At 40.4% G+C, this 16915-nt stretch overlaps 1 protein-coding gene across 1 annotated transcript in view; it reads right to left on the reverse strand.

Moving 5' to 3' along the window:
- Window positions 1–468: 468 nt before the first annotated feature.
- The window catches only part of DERL1 (derlin 1), a 36752-nt gene continuing 20305 nt past the window's right edge, over window positions 469–16915 (reverse strand). The window contains exons 3-8 of the mRNA XM_020964957.2: window positions 16002–16066; window positions 14799–14825; window positions 13580–13675; window positions 12444–12496; window positions 8479–8589; window positions 469–2616 (exon numbers count right to left, since the gene is read on the reverse strand). Coding sequence (XP_020820616.1) covers window positions 2475–2616; window positions 8479–8589; window positions 12444–12496; window positions 13580–13675; window positions 14799–14825; window positions 16002–16066 — 494 coding nt within the window. The 3' untranslated portion in view covers window positions 469–2474. The remainder of the gene's footprint in view (window positions 2617–8478; window positions 8590–12443; window positions 12497–13579; window positions 13676–14798; window positions 14826–16001; window positions 16067–16915) is intronic.

Genomic DNA, 16915 nt, shown 5'->3' on the forward strand with positions numbered 1-16915 from the left:
TAAATTATGTAACCTGATGACAGTAAGCGCTGCTTTGTGATAAAGCCACTATATTCCAAGTACAAGTCTTCACTGTCCTCAAAAACCAAGACAGGCATAGGAAGACAGCTGCTCTAGTCAGTCAGTCAACATTTATTAAGCTTTAGACATTGCCACATAACTGTTTTGGATATACTACTGAGCATGTGCTGTCAAAGGCAGCCATTCATCAACAAAAGTAAGGCTGTTGCTTCCCTGTCAGTAAAGTGCTTGGAGTTGGTATCCACTTATGGTAATGGGTGGCAATGAGTTACCCATAAGCCCTTACTGGACCCCTTTGCAAATGGCTAAGGCTAGGAGTACAGTCTGCAGCAACAGGGCGCACAGAGTATGAGGTAAAAAGCCCCAGGGGCTCAAACCCATGACTTCAGTCTCACAAGCACCATCCCAGAAAATGGTAAGGAAACTTACAATGACATACAGACGACCTTCAAGTTGTAAAATTTAATTTATCATCTTTATGCCAACAAAATTTGATTACACAAAGAAACATTCGCTATACAAAAGCACAGAGATTCCACTGTCATCAGAGTAAAGCTTTAGTGAGTTGAACACGTGTAAGGAGCACTGTTAGTTAAGATCACTCCAGTCTCAAGCATAAGGGATCCTGAAAAGATCAATCAACTATATCTTCTTAGAAGTGTTTCAGAGAGAGAATGTTATGATGAGCACAGTGCAGATCACTTGTGAAGTTTTAGAAACCACTGCAGTTGATCTTTAAACAGCCAGCACTTAGCTCACCATTAGGCTCCAATGTAAAAAAGAAACTATCGAACCAGTACCAAAGACTACTCCAGAGATGCCCAAGACCAGGGGTAGTACAGACAAAACAAAACAGGAATAATGGCTTCTAAAACTGTATAAGTAAACTTTATTTATGGCCAACAGCAGAACATGACAATAAGTTTCAGATGCTCTCTGCCTAACTTTTTTAAAAATATAAATAAAAATGGAGGGGAGAGGCAGGTGTTAAGAAAGCAGATGCAAATTTAGTACCGAAAATAAGGAACTATTTTTCCACCAACAAAGCCCCAAATAACAACACACATAACATCCCTGAACTCCTTATATGCCTGTGCACGGAAAGACAAAATGCAACACTAGGGCCCAGAACGGTGCCTCTTTCAATGAGGCTGAGGATCAGAAAGGTTTCAACGCTAGTTCATCCTGTGGAACTACTATAAGGACATCACAGCAAAGTCAGCTGACTTGAGACTAAAAACATATGCTGAAATAAGAAACATTTAGCTGTGTAAAACACTGTAGGCTTCAAAAGCTTTATTTGGTGGCAAACCTTGCTCTGACAGGGAAAAAAAATAACCCACTTAAGAAAAAAATGTCCAAATTATTTTGGTTCACAGAATTTATACACTCACGTCTCAGAATGACAAAAACAGAAAAAAATTTAAATATACCCAATAATCCAAAATGTGTGTGCAATCCATTTGGGACCTTCTTATGTTCACCTTTAAAATATTTACTTTTCAATGTACAATGCAGTTTGGGATCAATTCACATGTTTTATTTTGTTTTGTTCCTTAAAAAGGGGGAATCTGGCAAGCAACACTCCCATTCATAATCCACGATGGACAAGGTTGTTAATCCTAATACAAATCTGCATGGCTCAATGACTCAATAAAATGTCAAATGAAACATAAAAATATCTAGAGAAGTGTGGCAAATGGTCACAGGTTAGGTCTGGCTGCAGCTCTGCAGGAATACCTGCAGAGGGGTCAGTGCTGGGCCTCTTCCAACACCCAACATGCTAAGAGGCAGGGCCAAAGCCAGCTTCTGTCCTTATCTCTTCTTCCACTCTCAGCCAATCTTCTCCCCATCTTCTCTCTCAAGTTCTGATGGCCTCTATTCCTTTCTGCCACCACAGGCAAGGAAAACTGTCCTTCCACAATAGCTCCTGGCACTCAAGCCAACCCCAAGAGTCAGTATTGTAAGGTAAGAGAGCTCACCATAAAGGCAGCATCACTAAATGAACGACTTTCTCTAAATTTCAAAGGGTGATGGCACTTTTGGTAGGGTGGGGAGAGGAGTGGGGGTTGGGGGTGGGAGGATTTTCCTTAGAATCAGTGTCTTGACAAAGTTTTGGTTACATTGCCACAGAAACAAAAATCTACAGAGCTATTCAAACTTGGACCAGAGTACCCCCTGTTCAGAAAAGGGGAAGGGGGAAGAGAAGACACAAAAACAGCAGCTGGTTTTGAAAGATGCAGAGTTGATGTTTCTTTCTTCAGAATAGTAAGAGTACAGCGTGATCACTAATTTGGAGGGAAATTTAACATTTCTCTTCAGGACTTTTAACAATTTGTCTTGTACTGAAAAAATGACATTCTGCAGGGCCAGATTCACCAGCATTAGATAAAACACAAGTCTTAAGCACAACCCACACCAGGATCACTGTTTGCTGAACTCGAGTGAGCTTTTCACTGATCTCCTAGTCGGAAGCCCTGGCCCCAGTTGTGCCGACCACCTCCACCGAGCTGATGTTCTGCAGCTCGCCGCATGCTCGCAGGTGGAACACCAAATCCAGAGATGTTTCCTCTCCTACTAGGAAGCCACCGGTACCTGGAACAGGGAAGCAACAGGGAGAAGAGGAGGGAGGAAGGAAAAAAAGATAAATTTCCACGTAACTGAAGCCTTAACTTCACACCTCTAAAAGATAAATTCTTACTGGGTAAGCATTCCTCAGTTGCAGAATATAAAAATAACAACTCATACTTACACAGCATTTTCCTCACAAATATTTCCACAGCAGCCTCTTTCCCAATTAAGTACTAGGAAGTATATTACTGTCAGACTTAGGGAAGGGTTTTTAATAAACTTCATTTATATCACCATGGTTGTTGCATCCAGACAAAAAGAATCCTAATTTTTTTATCTCCCTTCATATTATTGTCTTTAGTCCTTCTATTTTAGAGATGCACAAAACTCTGCCAACACTTCCTAATGTCTACTGAGTGGAGTTCCCATGCATCTGCCCAACATCCTGAGCCCACATCTCCAGGCCTCTCCACCTAACACAGTACTCTACACTTTTAGGCACTAACTGTTTACTGTGAATACAAAATAAAATAGAAACCAACAGAGTAAATGACAAGGTTTAAATCATCCCTGACCTTTAACCCAGCAATAGCACTTCTAGGTCTATATCCCAAAGAGATCATAAAAATGGGAAAAGTAAACACATGTACAAAAATATTTATAACAGCTCTTTTTGTGGTGACAAAGAATTGGAAATTAAGGGGATGCCCATCAACTGGGGAATGGCTGAACAAGCTGTGGTGTATGAATGTAATGGAACACCATTGTGCTAGAAGAAATGATGAGCAGGAGGACTTCAGAAAAATTTGGAAAGACTTGTATGGACTGATGCTGAGTGAAGCGAGCAGAACCACGTTGTACAATGACTAAGTTTATTAGACTTGGCTCTTCTCAGCAATGCAAGGCTCTAAGATATCTCCAAAGGTCTCAGGATGCAAAACACTATCCAATCCAGAGAAAGAACTGTGGAGTTTGCATGCAGATCGAAGCATACTATTTGCTTTTGTTTCTCCTGTTTTGTTTTCTTTCCTCTTTCATGTGGTTCCTCCTATTGGTTCTAATTCTTCTTTACAACATGACTAACGTGAAAATATGTTTAATAGGAATGTATATGTATAACCTATATCAGATCACAAGCCATCTTGAGGAGGGAGATGGGGAGGGAGGGGGAGAAAATTTAAAACTCAAAAGCTTATGGAAGTGATTGTTGAAAACTACAAATAAATTAACTAATAAACTTCCTTAAAAAAATCATCCCTGAGCATCAATTTCAGAATAGGTCTGCCACCTCCCAGCTGAGAAGTTGCTGTACTAGAAAGTCATTTCTTACCTTTTCCAGTCTGGGATAGTGAGAAAACAGCAGCGTAAGTGTGCTTAGATTTGTGCTATTACATTCAAAATATATTTTCAAGGTTTGGAGCAAGGGGAAAAAAAGCACAGAGATGAAGCAGCTTCAAGCTACAGGGACATTACTTAATAAAAAAGCTATTAAATGTAGAGAGCCATATCCTGAGCGGAATCTAACTCACCTGTGCTACAGCAAACCGTACAGTCCCCAGGAGCCCTCTCCTTTACACACTGCCAAATCCTCCCCATCCTTGGAGGCCTAGCGCTAAAGCCAATCCCTCCACCACAAAGCTTTTACCAATTACTCTAGCCCACACTGAGCATTTCCTTCTCTCTGAACTCCTATTCCAGTTATTGTTTTCTGGCACCACACAATCTGGCTCTTTTATTACCTGCTGATCTTATGTTGTTCTCCTGTGGCTCCATATGTGTTCTGTCTCCCCAACAAAAAAAGGCCAGGTTCCTTGAAGACCTTCACCCCTACTTTTCTTTATCTAGCATGGACACTTAATCAGCACTCAATAAATAATTCCTATTTAAACCCAGCACGATGGTTGAAAAGTACCAAAATAGTACATGTATGTATTGGCTGATAAATCATGCTCTTCTTATGGATAGTCTGAAGAAATGGGGGAGTTAAATGACTGCATGGTGGATTCAGGCTACAGAACTGAACCCAAAGAATAGTCATTAAAGGGGTGATGTTGACTTGCTAAAGTCTCAAGCAGAGTACACATGGGACTGATGGTGGACCCCATGCTATTATTCAACATTCCTATCACTCAGATGGTATCCTTATCAAACCTGCAGGTGACACAAAAGGAAGAAGGACATGAATGGCTGTCAAAAACAGAGATCTCCACAAACCAAGATTTCCAAGTCTAAGATGAAAAAAGTCAACAGTGATAAACATATTCTAAGGCTCAAAAAACCCAACCAACTTCACAAGCAAGGAACAGGGAGATATGGCTAAAGAGTAGTTTCTCTGAAGAGTACCTGGGGGTTTTAGTGAGCTGCAATTTCAAAATAAGTCAATACTGCAATATGCCAGCCAAAAAAGCTAAGGTGATCTCAGGAAGCACTGAGAAAGAGGCACAGCTTCCACAATGGGGGAAGTGATAGGACAGATACAACTAACTACTTCATGTATTGGTCAGCCTATATCTAGAACACCATAGTCAGTTTTGAGCACCACATTTAAGAAATACGTTGACAAGCTAGAGAATACCAATTGGGGATGTTCAGCCTGGAAAAGATAAGACTTGGTGCAGGGAGAGGTCACGATAACTGTCTTCATGTGGCTCTCATGTAGCCTTGTCATATGTAGCCCCAGAGGGCAGAACCAGGAGCAATGCATGAGACAGGAAGAACTTCCTAACAATTGAAACTGTCCAAAAGTGGCCCAGGGAGGTATGTAGCTGCCCCTTCACTTGAGGTTTTCACCACTCAGAAATGTCCTAAAGACGAATGGCTGGACTAGATAGCCTCTGAAACCTCTTCTAACTCCCCTGATTCTGGTGATAACCATTCTCAGTCTTATAAATGAAACCTATGATTGTATTTCCCCTGACATGAATATCATCTCTCATTGCATTGTTTTCTTTCTTGAGAAGCACAATGAATTGCTCTTCACCAGAGAAAAGTAACTACAGGAGCACATCTAACATTACCCCTCTGGGATTCCATTTTAAAATAGAATGCCAAAAACACTGCCACATCTTAACATTCTAACACTGACATTTCCCCCGCTTTAAACAAATAAATGTTGAATATTAAATTAAAGTACATTTTCAAAGTCTCTTATTCAACAGTATGATGACTGGTTCTAACATAATAATATTCATACAAAAAAAAAGATACCACACTAAGGGCAATTTTGCTTTACTACTGTAAGACTATACTGAAGCTGTTTCTACTGCTCAAACATATTACAGGGAAATTAAATACAAGTAATTAGTATAAAAAGACATCCAATTATACATAATCAACAAAAATTTATGGTAATTTTGAAGCAGTTATTGCTTTTGCAACTAACACATTTTAAGTTACATTTTGTAATCTGATCATCTTACAAAATTTAGCAGAAAGGCTTCCACCAGCCGAGAAGCTCCAGTAGAAAGCAGGAGCTCTGGTGCCGTTAGAAATCACAGAACTATCTACCTCTGTGCACTACAAATCACAAAGCTAACACAGACTGCTGCATTCAATGACCCAGGATCTATGGAGGCTGGGAGGGAGCAGGCAGGGAGAGAGAAGAAGCTATCTGCTTCCTCCAAAGGAGGCCAACCAAACTGCAGCTGATTTCATTAATACAATTATCTTGTGCAACCAGAGAGATGTGACCCAGAGATGAAAATCTGTTATTCAGCTGGTGCTCCCTATGATCATCTATAAAGCAGGTTTGCCATTTGTGTTCAGAGACTAGAAGCAACAGAGTTCACAAGAGAACTAAGCCCCTTCTGTGCCTCCAGTCCCCAACCTCTATACCCTTCTCCTGACCACAACCCCCCATACACAAACACACCAAGGCTTTTCCTAAACTGTCAGTTACAGGAATCAGGACAGCAAATCAGCCAAATTGACAGGGTGAGAAAACAGTTTAAAAAGTAAAAAGCACAATCTAGACACGAGTTGTTAGGATTTCAAAACATTTTTGTGTTTCAGACGTGAGATCAGACATGCCTGCCAGCCAGGCTTGGGCATCCAGATGGCTCTGTGGCTGACCCATTCTTAACATGCTTTTGCTTCTTTCATCGGATGCTCACAGAAAATCATTGGCTAACACCTTCTGAACCACGGAGCCCAACCCCCTCATTTTACAAACCAGGGAATTTAGGCACAGAGAGGTTAATGGACTTGCCAGTGAAGAGCAGAGTCAAGACCAGAACTAAAGTCCTCTGACTCCTTCCCCATTCTTATGCCTGAATTTATGAGGATATCTTCTTTTTGTCTCCTTTCTAGTCAACAAGAATCACCTAACAGCGCACAGGACCGAAGACCAAGAGCTGGAACAGAACTTAAGAGTCTCCTTCAATCCGATGCCCTTAATTTTACAAATGAGGAAACTGAGGCTCAGAAGTGAAGTGATTTGCCCAAGGTTATATAGGTACATTAACTATCAGAGCCATGATTTAAACCAAGGTCCTCCAACTCCAAATGCAGCCACCCTCTTCCCTTGAGCATGAACTGGGGCTTTCCCAAACTCTAAGAAAATAGCTGTATAGAAAGAGGCCACAAATATGTATTCCCAAGGCTTAGCATGGCTCCTGGCGCACAGACCCTTAATAAATGCTTGTGGACCAACTATCAGGATTTTAGAGCAGGCAGACGGCCACAACGATGCCATCAGCACATTTCCATCCCTGTGGGGACCTCGACATCCTACCATAGCCTGGCTGGACCTTTCAGAAACCTCCTCATACTAACTGATTTTGTTATTATTTGTTAATGCTAAAGATTCAAGAATTGGGGCATATAAATGACATATAGCTAAGGAGCTCAAGTTAGTAAGGGTTTTTTTGGCATAGGTTAAAAGCATTAAATAATCCTTTTTACGCACTCTCTAGCATTTGCTTTAACCTGGATTCTTACCTTCGGGGTTCTGACCTCTCTACTTCTCCCCTCCATGCCTAAAGGGAGCTACTGCTTATCAGATTTAGTATTCCTTTAGGGCTGTTCCTGGATTCAGCCTGGCCCACAGTAGCACTGCCTCCTCCCCTGGCCTGACCACCAGAATTACCTGACAATATTCACATTCAAGGATTCACAACAGGTGTTAGGGATGTGCTTCTGGATACTCTCTACATCTACTTAAGAGAAGGTGTCTTTTTTAGGCCTAACATAATTTACTTTGCTGGGCCAATCACCACCTCAAGTGCTCAGGAATGGGGGTAAAAAGCCAAGTTAGAAGCTGGTGGCTTGAAGAAATTTACATGTTAATAGCAACCCACCCTGATTTCCAAGTAGTAAGTGTTACTCCAAATGGCAGGTATTCTACAAAGAGAGTGGACATAATGTTGGAATGAGCATCAAGCAAACCATTTCTGTAACCCATTAACCCTGCGACCTTGGGCAAATTGCTCAAACTCTTTTAGCTGCAGTTTCCTTATTTGTAAACTGAGGGGACAGGGCTAGACAACTGCTTTCCAGTTGTGGATGTCTAAGACTCCATGGTAAATATGGAGTAAAACAGAGATGATGCCAACCCTCTATCTAGGAAAGCTGCCCCTAAATTCAGTCACATTGTTGGGCAGGGGGTATTTTTCCCAACTACTGTGGGAATGGTGTTTCATGGGCCAATGGTCTAGCTAGCCATTTACAGACCTATGGAAGGATCAGAGGAGTAGCTTAGGAATTGAGAGACCTGTCCTTAATCACACTTGGCTTCCCATTAACCCTGTGATCCCTTCTCAAGTCATTTACTGTCTGTGCCTCAGATTTCTTCTCCCAATGTGATGTTAATTCCTATCCTATAGAACTGGCAGGACTGGTGAAAGATAGGCGGTAACAATTAAAATGGAAAAAAAGAAAACCACTCACAGACACTGAGGTGTAGACAGAAAAGTTCTTCCTCCCAAATCCATTGGGTATTTGAACATTAAGAAGTAATATAGATGTCCAACAAGATTTCCTATCAGCTCATTGATAACCCTGAAAAATAAAAGTCACATTATTCTACAGGAATTTTGCAAACAATGAAAGGCTTTACAGTGATGACGAGGACGACAATAAGACAGCTAATATTCACATAATTCCTGAAGGTTTAAAAAGGACTTTCAGATGTTACCTCACTTGATCCTCACAACAACCCTGTGAGGTTGTGTTATTATTACTCCCATTCTATAGAAAAGGAAATTGAGGCTAGGAAACACTGTGACCTGCCCAGGATCACAGAGATAGTTCCGCATCGGAGACAAGATCTGAATGCAGGTCTTCCTGAGCCCTATCAACTATGCTCTCCTGAGGTGTCAGCAATAATGTCCTACACTGTGGCTCATGAAGTGATCAAACCCCAGGGATTATCTAAAACTTCTATGAGCCTCTGCTCCAAGGAATTTCAATGATGGGAAGGGAAAATTTAGCCCTGCTGAGGCCTGTTATTTGAAATTCTTCCAAGGCCATTAGTCCTAACCATTCACTTCAGTTCATACTCTGTGCCAAATACTTTGCTGGTCAAAGGGTACGAAATAGACCCTGACTTCAAGAAGCTTACACTCTATTAAGAGAAAAAGCATGTACACAGATGAGAAAGTACAAAATACATAAAAAGTAAATAAGGGGTAATGGGGGGGGCGGTATTCTGGGGGCAGGGAAACAGGTAAGAATGGCTTTGTGTAGAAAGTATCACCTGAGCAAAGGCTTGAAAAGGATTGAGGAGGCATAGAATTCCAGGCACTGGGCAGCCTGTGCCAAGGCACAAAGATGAGATGGAATGTTTGCATAACAGCAACATCAAAAGTCGGCCCATTTGACTAGACCATGGTGGGGCAGGGTAGGAGGAAGAGGGGAAGGGAAAGAGAAAAAAGTAATGTGAAATCAGCCTAGAAATACAAATTGGAGTCAAACTGTGAAGGTTTATAAATGCCAAACAAAGACTCTATATCTTATCCTAAAAGCAAGAGGGAGTCACTGAAGATTGTGGAGCAAGGCAGTGACATGTTCACATATGAGCTTTAGACTTATCAATTTGGCCACTATGCAGAGGATGACTTGGAAGAAAAAGAGACTGGAAGCAGGGAGGAGAGGGTGACGGTCAATTAGGAGATTATTTCAAAAGTCTAGACAAGACACTACAAAAGCCTAAAATAAGGATAATGGGTAGATAGAAGGAGTTGGATGAGAGATGTTGTACAGCTGGAATCAAGAATGGAAATGGGGAATGTCTTTTTTTTATGTTTGGCTTGAAAGGATAATTTTTTAAATTTAAGTTGTTTCTTTTCTTTTTTAAAATATTTTTATTTATTTTAAATATTTCCCAATTACATTAAAAAATTTTTAACAATCATTTTTAAAAATGCCATTCCAAATTCTCTCCCTCCTTCCTGCCCCTCCCCCATTCTTGAGAAGGCAAGCAATTTCATATTGATTATACATATGGAATCATGCAAAACAGGAAACGGAGAAGGTGAAGAAGGAAAAACTTAAGATGATTCCTAGGTTGTTAACCTAGATGACAAGAAGAATGACTAATACATTCAACAGAAACAGGACACTAAGGAAAAGGGATGATCTTAGGGGCAAAGATGAGTTCCATTTTGTACATGCAGCATTTGAGACTTCCTTTGGACTATCTGGGTTGAAATGTCTAGCAGACAATTTGTAATACAGGACTGGAAATTCAGGAGAAATAAAATTTTGGAACCATCTGCACTGAGCTGATAAATGATTTCCATGGGAGCTGGATCTTCAATAAAGAGAATATAGAGAAAGAAGACAGGAGGGCCCAGAACAAAGCCCAGGAAGGGATGATGAGGAGACTAAGAAGAACTGATCAGACAGGTAGGAAGGGGGAGAACTAAGGAAGAGCAATGTCATGAAAACCCAGGGGAAAGAGAATATCTAGGAAGAGGGGTGGTAGTCAACAGTGCTAGATAATGAAGATATCAAGGGTGAGTACTGAGCGAAGGACATTGGATTTATAGACTGGGATGCCCTTGGGAACCTGGAAGAGATCATTTTCATAGCATCACAGATTTGGAGCTGGCTTTAGTCAAGAAGCCTGAAAGCCTGATTGTAAGGGGCTGAAAAGTGAATGGGAGATGAGAATGTAAAGGAACTTAAATGCAAACTGCTTTATCTAGAAGTCTGAAGAGAAGATGAGGTATAGAATGCTAGCTTGAGGAGACGGCCATATCAAATGAAAGTTTGGTTTTACTTCTCAACACCCAAAGGAGGGGATGGGATGAAGGACTCAAAAAGAGAGGTTAAGACTTGGCAAGAAGAAAGTCTACCTCTTCAGAGACCAGAGAAAAGATGGAGTAAATAGGAGATGATGTTAAGGGGATATGAAGTACGGAACTAGGGAAGAGAGAGAATTCATTCTAGATGGCTTCCAACTACCATTACAAACCCAACTCTGCCAAAAAAGAAAAGGGTAGTAGGAAAGATAGGACAGTTTAGTGGGAAGTCCTTCTGGCAGTTTATTCCCTAAAACATTAATTTGATGGATGATTAAGGCACCATGACTACACTTACAAAGGGATGTTTGACCTCCACTGGGCACCACTATACTAAATATTTTCCCTTTCCAGTTCTTCTGTAACCCTACATTTAAAAATTTCTATGTATTTAATAGTATAGAGGTCACCAGCTCTCTGCTCTCTCCTAGCAGCCAGACCCAGAAGCCTTTATTTTAAAGGTGATCTTACTTATTGTCAGCAGTCAGTCAATAACTACAACTAACCCTAGATAGCTGTTGGTCAAATAAAGTTCTTCTCTCCTGTTTTATCAATTTGTATTGGAAGAGCAGTTTCCTTTCCCAGGCTCCCTGTGCATATACTGTTTCCATGATTAACTTTCTTTGTTCACTAGCATTCAGTAGAGACAACCCTAACGATGTATTAGGTGACAGAACTGACATCTTGCCTACTGGAATCATTCAAAACCAGATGACACTTGATAGAAATAAAAAGCTCTTGGAAAGTAAAGCTTCTTGAGAGCAGGCATTATTTCCTTTTTGTCTTTTTATCACCAGTGCCTGGCATGTAGTAAGAGCTTAATAAATGCTTACTGAAATGATGAACACTATTTCCACTTAGCTTATTTCTACCTACTCATATTCTTTATTAAATTTTAACCGAACAACATTTTTACTCCCATTAGATCAAATGTCTTCCTAAGTCTGACTCACCATTCCACACCTAAATAATGTCTGGTATAGATCCAGAGTATCACACAGGAAAACAATGAAAGTACATTCAAATGGAAGGACTCTGAAATTTGGCCTCACCGGCAATCTCTGACAGTACTTTAAAAACTGTTACCACTTCAGATGACAAATTCCACCTAGAAAAAAACTTGCACTTCTGTGACTGGTAGAATGATCTCTACATAAGAGTTTCATAAGTATTTTAAGATTATTGAGGATAAAATGAATCATTTTAGTTAGAATATTTAAAGATTAAATCCCTGAGGGACAGTCAACCCATATGCAATTTTAGACATTCACCAACTCAATCTGAAAAATGAGTACATGAAGAAACATTGCATACAGAAAAAGGTCAAAGACACTTCCAACCATGACTAAAATGTGCTATCCAAAAATAATGAATAAGCAAAAGAGTAATCATTTCCTAACCTATATCCTTAGCACTCTGGTATTCAATAAGCTGCAATAGTAAGAAACAGAAGTATGTTACCTTAGTGCAACGTAGTTATTGTTAATGGGAATAGCAAAACATTCCAAGCTAGCGCTATTTTAACATATATAAAGATTCAAGGGAGAGTAAAAGAGAGAAAAGATTATTAAGTTCCCAAAGAAACAAACAAAATATAATAATACTTACGATCCTCCAATAATGTAGTTGAATACCAGTATGACCCAAGGCAAGTAACAGGCCTAGGAAGAAATACACAAACAGATGATATTAGGCTAGCACCTCGTTAAGTCATGATAAGTAGGAATGGAACTCTACAAAGTCCTCTGCGAGCCCAACAATCACTTCCACATTCTTCACATAAGAGAAACTAAGACTATATGTGGGCAAGATCATATATGTGCATGATCTTGAGACAGGTCATGCATACATGTAGACTTTTAAACTTTATGATTGTGGTTTGTTATTGGTGTTATTTCTAACTGGGGAGAAAGGGAATGGAAGAAAATCCAAAAAGCGCCTTTCCTTTGTTCGTTACATAAGCCGTCTGTGAGGCAGCGGCCAGGGAAAGGCATTATTGAGACTTGTACATCAGAATGGTGAAGTGACTCATCCTGTCCCAGAGGAGCTGGGATCAGAGCCCCAGTTTCTGACATTTTACTGGCCCACCCTGTCTGGCCCCCTTCATCTCTTGGCTCGTAGGTGTTGTTTACAGTACGCTTTGTACTCTTCAATGGAGACATTGTTCACTGGCCTAAAAACCATTTCTACCACGCACTAGCTATCCAAACTCAGGCAAGGCATCTAGCCACTCTGGCCCTCAGTTTCTTCAATTACAGAAAACAAGGGAGCCTGAATGTTCCTATCACACAGCTGAGGAGAAACAAAAGGATGCCCATTCTAGTCATTCACTCCATGGGTAGGTCTGAAACTCACACAACTGTACTCACATGAAATGAGAACAGCAGAGGGGAAAAGCTCAAAAATAGGATTTTAAATAATGAAGCATTTCCTCCTACTTGACTTCAACAAGAGAAACCTTGCCTGCCTTCAGACAAACTGACCTTTTTGTGAGGTAAGGCGCCCACCACCTTTTGCTCCAACAGGTGTTACCCATATTAAAATAGCATAGGAGTTCAGACAAGGTTAGTCTTTTTAAGCATACTAAATAAATAAAAACTCAGTCCCTGGAGCTGCCTGTAGTACATTGCTCTGCACTGACCTCTTCTGGAGGAGCCAGAAACTGGATCTCGGAGCTGAAAAAAAGGCTGAGCCCTCCCTCCAGAAGGGTGAAGGAGGATGAATTCCTACTTTGGGGAATGTACCTTAAATCGTGTTCCAAACCAAAATGATACAATCATTTCTCTGTTCAGCTGGGCCCAGACATAGAGTACCGACATGATCAAAGGAATCATCAGCAACTGCAAAAGAAATTAGATACGTAAGACCAAGTGAACAGAGAGACTCACAAAGAAATCCGGCTAGTTCTTTTTCTAATGTCTATCTGGCTAGAACTTAATCTGATGAGATATCCAAGCACCTCAAATGTGGTGCTATTTTTGGTGGATGTAAAAAGGAAAATGAGGGAACATATACCCCTAAACTGGAATGGGAGGGAAAAAAAGAACATGATCCAAATCTAGTGGGGTTTAGCAAGTCATAATCTTATTTTTTTAAGTTTACAAATAAGCACCCAGTCATCATTCAACCAATTAAGTATTTATTATGCACCTACTACGTGTCAGGGCACTGTGCTAAGTGCTGGGAATACAAAGAAAGGAAAAAATAACCAGCCCCTGCTCAAAAGGAGTTCCCAGTCTAATGAGGGAGACAGGGAAACTATGTACAAGCAAGATATATACAGGATAAATTGGAGATAATCAAATAACCACATGCCTGACCAAAAGGGAAAAATGAAAGGATTAGCAACTAAAAGCACAGTATAACTACTACTACTTTGGGGGGAAAAAACTGAAATCTTGAAATGAATGGATCAATTCCACCAGGCAAGAAAAGGTCAGATGCAACACAACCTAACCACTCTCAGATGGATTAGGCAATACACATAAATCAGTCCAATGTATATTTCATCAGACAAGAACTCATGGGGAGTGATAGCAAAAGAGGAAGGGAGGCAGGGTGCCCTGAAACTCCACAGCTGGGAAATGCTAATAAACACACAAGTAATGCGTTAAGATAAAGAAGAAAATGCATCCTGATGATTTTGCTAGCAAGAAGGACAAATACTTTCTCCAAAATTCTATTCCTTTTTCCCCCCATTTCAAAGGAATTTAAGAAGCATCACACCCATTATCTTGAGAGTGAAAGACAAACAATGCAAAAGTCAGGCAAATAAGTCCCCAAAGCATTGGTTCAAAATATCACCAATTTTCTCATGCAAAAAAGCTTATTCTGAATAAAACAGTAATATTTTAAAACACCATAAGCATATACATGCAACACACAAGCAATTCTTCTGATAAAGCAGTTAAATATATTAAAAATCTTTGCAAATCCATATGTATTTTTAATGGAGGTACTTACCTGCATGTCCATTATTAAACCAGTGATCTTAGTTTGTATAGTTAAAGAAAATTCAACAGGAAATAATGTGTAAAATCAAATTTGATTTGGTTATTGGTTTTTGATGGTGGTTGGTGGTGATGTTTTTTCAATATAAAGGTTTTCCTTCACAGAATCTGGGTTGGAGGTTTTATGGTGGGGGTTTATCTAGTCTAAGACATTCCTCTGAAGCAAGAAGGCAAAATTAAGAACTGAAAAATATTTTCCATAGTTGAGTTTGCTTAAAATGTCCAAGCACATACTATCTGCTGCCACGGTCTGTGGTGACTCTTCACATATTAAAACAGATGTCAAGAAACAAGCAACAGTAGAAATTAATTGCTTTTATGTTCAAAACTGCCTAGCCTTTGCTCTCTAGGAGTTTCTGCATTTCTCTCTCAGGCAGAGAAGGCAAGTGCTCATCCCTCTGGGATAGGGACCGTCAATGCTCTTTGGGGCTGTGCTCATTACTGGACTTCAAAGTGTGGCTACAGTCAGAAAACAACTTCCCAAAAAGAAGGGAGAAAAATACCCAACAGGGCCCTATTTACTGGCTCTCTTCCAAGCTGAAAATGGAAGTTTAAAAGCCCACAGGCAATTTTTCTTGCCGCCAGCCTCACCAACTCTGCTGAGGATCTGAACCACTGAGTTCCTTCCTTCTGCTGCTCTCACCGTCTGTCATAAGGACTCAGAAGATGGAGGGCCCGGCCTGCTGACAATTCTGTTGATGCAAAGAGCAAATTGGACTCCATGCTGTCCTTTTATGGAGATAGGCTCTTTATTGGAAAGGGGGGCTTAATTACCACTGAGTACCTGAAGCCAATGTAGTGACAAAAGGGTGCCGATTTCAGACTAAATTTCCAGGATAACCAGCTTTCACAAGCTCCCTTAAGGTACTTCATCTCTTCTTTCTGTAGTCAATGAGCTGTCACACATGAGAACACAAAGAACAGGAGGCAAAAAGAGGAATAAAACCCACACAAAAATGTGAAAAGTCTCACAAAGGAAATAGTGAGAAAAAGCATCACAGCTCTTCTTAACCCTAGGGTTTTAAGAAGAGGCTAGACCAGCTAGCAAGCAAAGAGACCAACAATGTGCAGAGTTTGATGAAATCCTGTTTGGATTTTCAAAACACGAAAAGGAGGGGCTCATTCACACGGAAAGTAATGATGAGCAGAAGGATACAACGATGCAAACCCAGTTAAAAAGGAGCATGAACATATAGTCCGCTGGCCTTCCATCAAAAGCCCCTGAAAACAAAAATAAGCAAGGTCAGATTTCCTGATCAAGATATGTCCTGTGGCAAAAAATGAAATAAACAAAATAGCACATTTCCAGAATAAATGAGGGAACAAAAAAATAATGCTGAAAAACAGTCAATTTCATGAGGGGAGGAGGGGGACACAGAGGGCAGAACCTGCTGAATAAAATGATAAAGGTTTAACTGAAAACAAACTTTTCTGACATTTTAAATGACACAGCTATATAAGCCCCCAAACTAAAGTCACTCGAGTGAAGTCAGCTCTGGTTCCCCATCGGAATTCCAATATGTTTTTGATGTACTGCCCTAGGATCAACTCCAAAGGTCTCTAAGGATAATCACACTCTAAGTGTCTCCAAGGGGGAACTGTAGGGATGAGAGGTAAGGGCAAGCAGCAGCCAGCCAGCAGGCAGCATCACAGAAGATGCCCTGGACAAAGCCCAGGAGGTCTGGGTACTTGTCAAAGCTTTACCATTTATTTGCATGTGACCTCAGGCAAGTCACTTGACTACTCTGCACCTAACCTCATCTGCTATTTTAAGGAGTTTGATTAATGACTGTAAGGTCCCAGGTTTCTCTAAAATTCTACGATGTATGTTTATTCATAATTACATTTCCATAATACCTATAGTTTACAAAGCATTTTCATGTACAATGTCTCATTTGCTCCTCATGACAAGCCTGTGTGGTAAACAGAAACATTGTGTACATTTGATAGATTAGAGAACTGAGAATCAGAGAAGTTCCATGACCAGCCACAATCACAGAGCTGGTAAATGACAGTCAGGGCTTGACTCCAGGCCCTCTGCCTATAGCAGACAGCATGCAAGGGTGCAAC

The sequence above is a fragment of the Phascolarctos cinereus genome, unplaced genomic scaffold, assembly GCF_003287225.1.
Source record: "Phascolarctos cinereus isolate Bilbo 61053 unplaced genomic scaffold, phaCin_HiC Scaffold_4;HRSCAF=312, whole genome shotgun sequence".
Lineage (NCBI taxonomy): Eukaryota > Metazoa > Chordata > Mammalia > Diprotodontia > Phascolarctidae > Phascolarctos > Phascolarctos cinereus.